The sequence below is a fragment of the Elephantulus edwardii genome, unplaced genomic scaffold (genome assembly GCF_000299155.1).
Source record: "Elephantulus edwardii isolate Elephantulus edwardi_28Jun2011 unplaced genomic scaffold, EleEdw1.0 scaffold00228, whole genome shotgun sequence".
NCBI classification, from domain to species: Eukaryota; Metazoa; Chordata; class Mammalia; order Macroscelidea; family Macroscelididae; genus Elephantulus; species Elephantulus edwardii.
In genome coordinates, this window is record NW_006399978.1 from 3537676 (window position 1) to 3542891 (window position 5216).

A 5216-nucleotide genomic window follows, 5' to 3' on the forward strand; every position below is an offset into this window, starting at 1 on the left:
CAGGATAGAGCAGGGTTTAGAGCTGTTGTGCATAGGGTCGCTATGAGTCGGAAACGACTCGATGGCACATAACAACAACAACAGTGACAGTTACTTAGCTCTGTTATTACGTTCTCCTTTACTGCCATAGAGTTGATTCTGATTCATGTTGACCATCAGGTTTCCAAGGTTATAAATCCTTTTTGGGAGGAGACTGCCTATCTTTCTTCTGCAGATCATCTGGTAGATTGAGACCACTGAAGGTCAGTTTAGCAACCCAACATGTTACATACCAGTTCATTATTCATTAGGGGCTGCAGAATGGTGAGTTCTGGCTTATATTTAAAGTTTCTCTTCCCTGAATAACTGGAATATGGCAGTAAAGATACCACTCTCAGCAGGAATTAAAGAAATTCTTGATTATTCCCCATTATTTAACAATTCTCAACAATTAACTCACTGACATTCTCTACAATGGCCAGCTTTTAGTGCCATACTGAACTCCTAGATTATCTTAACACTCAATTTGACTCATTGTTGGCATGTGGCCCACACCTGTATTCTCTTCCTTCAGTGATGTTCCCTTGCCCTGTTGTGACACAGTGTCCTTCTTGCTCTGTGCCTGTCTCGCTCAGCCGTATGCTTGCAAGGCCTTTCCCTAAGGAGACTCGCTTCTCCGAGGGGAGGTGGCACTGCTGCTGGGAATGCGGTGCTGGAGCACGCTGCCACCTTCCTCTTGGTGCTGGCAGATGCTAGAAGTCTGATCTGCTTCTATGCTACCCTCTCAGCTTTTGTCAGCTTTTTTCGTGTGTGCCTTACAATTCCTTTTTAAAAGAAACATTGTCATTGCAACTTGTGCACCTCACTTTTCCTCCTCAGGCAGTCATTGTTAACTCCTAGAACAGATATACACTTTGTCTTAATTTTTTTGTGCTGGTATAACAGAAATAAAAATGAACTGTTTTTACAAACAGATAATTTCTTTTCTCATAGTAATAGAAGACTAGAAACCTGAATACATGGGATCAGCAGTAGGGGAAGGCTCTTTCTGCTCACTCTTGAGGAAAATTCTTGTTTCTTTCTGCTTTTCTTCCTTGATTCCTTGATGATCTCCACAGGGCATCTATGTTCCCCCCGTGCTGCTTTGTTTATTTGCTTAAATTGCTCTTTTTATATCTCAAGATGATTTGTTTAAAATACGCCCTACACTGACATATTCTCATTATATAACAAAGAAAACTATATTCCCTGATGGAATCACATCCACAAGTCTAGGGTTAGACACTCCCTCCCCCCATGGCTCTGTTGGAGAAGTCCTTCTCTACAGGTTATATATACTCTGCCATGAATCCGAATCCGAGTCACAGTGACCATTTTTTGTGAAGTAGACATCCAGACACTTTCACCTTTTTATTTTTTTCCTATATCCCTCTTGGAGCCCCTATTTCTGTTATGTCTTTTGATTTCCTGAAATCCTTAGTTTTTTGAATGTTACTCCTCCCCTCCCCCCCAGTAGTAACTTCCTATTTTGGTTGTAGTAAGGTTTTTTCCCCTTTCCTACAGAGTTTACTGATTTTTTCCTGTTTCCTTTACGTTCTTTATTTTTGTTTTGATCTCTTATATTGTTGTCTGAATAGCTTCTGAGCCTCAGCTATATGCCTGTATGCACTGAGAAACTATGTGCTAAAGCTGGAGGAAGATTTGTGTGCCTGGTGACGGGTAGAGGTGGGTTGGTGTATGGATTACACATAGAATGAGCTACTGGAATGGGTGGATATTGGGTCTGTCTGGGTTCATTGAGTTCCAGAGGATGAACTCCATGTTCTCGCTTGTGTTGTACAGCAGCTACTAATGTTCTAGGGGCACAGTTAGAGAGAAACAGGCAACAAGGCAGGCACTGCCTCACTTGTACCAGCGTATGTAAACCCAGACCTGAATCTGCATCTCCTGAAGAGAGGCCTCTTCCATGGAAAAGATTGCTACTCTTGGGGACTGGGTAGAGCCTGGAGTTGGACTGCATGAGAACTTCCAAACAGTTGTCCAGAAATAGTTTTGTGCTGATCTCAGCCTTTCAGATGGAGACCCTTGATACCCTGGGGTTCTGTGTCCTGGTATCTATCCCTTATCCTGTTTCTTCAGGTTCTGATTTCCCTCAGACCACCATATTCCTTGCTCTGTGGCTTCAAGCTTCTCACCTTTACTGCTGTACTCTTTTCTCTCTGCTGTTCTTTGTGCCTTTGTCTTCCTTGACTATCAGTAAGCAGTGTTAAGTGTACAAGTTTTAGTTCTATCTGATATAGTAAAATCTGGATGCTTTTTTGGTAAAATTTTATACCCCAACAACTACTCTTGCTTCCCAGAATGCTGTGTTGCTCTCTACCTGGAACATACCCATCTGTCCTAGACCTGACTTTCTAGATTCATGTAGCCTCTTTATCAAACCACTGGTACTTTTTTGAAATTTCTCAAAGGAGGGAAACAGTAGAGCCTACTACGTAGAAATTCTCAGCTTCTGGAGAAAGCTTGAGATTGACTCATTGAGTCTATAAATGACTAAGAGATGTTAAGAGATCTGATTACTGAACCTGTCTGGATTGAGGCCTTGTCTGACAGATTATAGGTTATATGTACACTTTTGTCATTATATGGATCATAAATCAGGATATTTTGAATTTAATGATACTATCTGGAAATATTTAATGGTAATTGCTCTTTTTTTTCAGGGCTTGTCAATGAGACAGATTAGATTCAGGTTTGATGGGCAGCCAATTAATGAAGCAGACACTCCAGCACAGGTATGAAAGCTGTCTTTGTATGTATTCAAGGGAGGACTTCTGATTTGCTTTTAAGAATTAGGTTGTTTGAGAGATCTTGCTTAATGTCCAAATTAAACTATTATAATTGTTAGTTTTTAGTTTTGAAGGTAAGTTTTTCTAATGAGGGGAACATGTATTGGCAAATACTCTCTCTCATATTGAAGATTGGGGTGTGCCTTCTAGTGTTACATGCATCTCTTGACTGTGGTGTCCAGGGTCAAGAAAGATGAGAAGTGTTTTTTTGTTTTTTTTTTCCCCCATAATCAAAACTTTATTGAAAAAACTGACACCAAAAGAAGTAAGTGCCACATACTTCACCAAAAACTGAAATGTTATTATATTATGATGGATTAACCGGAATTACTGATTGGTACGGCTTTCTGTGACCGAAGAGAAATTTAGGAAGTCATAGAGAGCATTAATGTTGTTGTCTTCTGAATGAACAACCTTCTGTGAATCTGGCTTTTCCCCCTGTGGGCTGACACAACACTGTTGAACAACCTACACAAAGAACCACTGTCTGAGCATGGCTGAAAACTGTGGTAATCTTGTAGCAACCTGGACATTTTACATCCATAAAATAAGAATTTGGGCTCTGAACTAGCCGTTTCTTTTTATGCTTTTTCTTCTCATCCTCCATGGAAGGATGTAATAAATCTCTTGCCAGAGGCATGTTGATGCTTTTCTCAAGCCCACCTCTACGTGCACGAAGACGAAACCCGAGCTAACACTGTGGTGGCTTTCTGGGGAGGCTGGGCAGAAGCCCCTGCCTATGTCTTCTAAACGCTGATTTTGCAGTCTTTATCAATTTGTAGCTAAATTTCTGACTTGTTCCTCATCCAGTTCTAAGCCTTTGTGAACTTGAATGTGGGTAGAGAGTGTGCTGCCACACACACCTGTCAGCATGTTTACAAGCATGTATTCAGCACACACAAACACCTGGAAGAGTTAGTTTGTCTTATTCAGTGCAGTATAGTGGAGTGGAAGGAGCTTTGGACCTGCAAGTACAGGGCTCAAGCCCTGTAGCTACTCTTTTCTTCTGTCAGCTGGGTGGCTTGTTGTTGAACCACTGGATCTCTTGGAGTCCATTTTCTCTGTGAAATCTAGATCTCCTTGTTTTGTTTTATTTTTTCTTCCTTCACAGAGTTGTGGGGAATATTTTGCAAAGCCCTAAAGGGCTTAAAAGTAGAGAGGCTTTATTTCTGCTTACTATTGAGCAAATCTTAGGAGCATAGAGTAAAGGGCTTCAGGCAAGGTTCTGTGGGAAGGTGGCTGCCGAGAGTGCATGTGCTGTGTGTAGACGCAAAGGTGGGGAGGTATGAAGTAAATGGGCTGGAAAAGAAGTCCAAAGATAGCGTTTCTTCCGCCCAAACATGCAGCCTGGAAATCGAAGCCACATTTTCCATACGCGAGAACATTCTAGCAAACATTACTGCCATCAGCCTTGGGCTACCTCTGTGTGAGTTGGCAGAGTTCCTTTTGTTTAGACAATGAGGAAAGAGCAGCATGGGTGATTTTGCTCTCTGCTGTATCAGAAAAGGAGATTCAAGTGACACACACTTGCACATCTCTGCCTTGTCCGTGGTAAGAGATGGCAGGGCTCAGGAATCCCACAGTGGACCCCTTACTTGTGCTTCTGTTGACTTCGGGTTTCACAAAAGTGAGATCATGCTCCATAGAAATGCCATTGCTAGTCAGTAGACCTGCCATGCTTCTGCCTGTCCCAGGCAGCGTGGTGTTAACCATCCACATCCCATGTTGTCATGGATTCCAACTTTATATAATTTTCAATAAAAATTTTAGACATTTGTTTTTTTGGGAATCTCAGTTTTTCTCTTTATCTAGTTGAGGTTCTTAGCTTCTAAAGAATCTTCTGTGAGTTTTGTTAGGAAGAACTTGGTGATTAAATTGGTTTCCTATAAATGAAAAAAAAGCTAGAACTTTATTTAATAGCATGTTACATAAAGAGAGAGATAAAAGAACAAAGTATGATAAGTTGATGAACATATTTTATTCCTGAGATAAACAGTCTTAACAAGAGAAACTAATATTCCTCTTCTTTTTCCCTGTTCCTGTCTTGGCATCCCTGACAGCTGGAGATGGAGGATGAAGACACAATCGATGTGTTCCAGCAGCAGACGGGTGGCACATGGGCGACTGGAGACCTATTGGGATGTCGCATCTAGGGGGACCATTTCACGTCTGTGTCACCTGTCCTTGCATTTGTGATCCAGTAGTAAACGTGAACACGCCACCACAGGTGTCTTCGGAAACCCGAGGACTATCACCAAATTACTTTCCTCTCTCCTTGATGTACTTCAAGTGCAACTCAACACTATTTCTGCAGGGATTAATCTACAGCTGAAATTGGGCCAATACAAATTGCTATCTTTGTTTAGGTTAAATGAATTGCAAGGTTTT

At 41.4% G+C, this 5216-nt stretch overlaps 1 protein-coding gene across 1 annotated transcript in view; it reads left to right on the forward strand.

Moving 5' to 3' along the window:
• Positions 1–4981, forward strand: part of SUMO3 (small ubiquitin-like modifier 3) — a 10309-nt gene extending 5328 nt beyond the window's left edge. The window contains exons 3-4 of the mRNA XM_006898414.1: positions 2703–2774; positions 4889–4981. Of these exons, the coding sequence (XP_006898476.1) occupies positions 2703–2774; positions 4889–4981 (165 nt within the window). The remainder of the gene's footprint in view (positions 1–2702; positions 2775–4888) is intronic.
• The last annotated feature ends 235 nt before the right edge of the window (positions 4982–5216 follow it).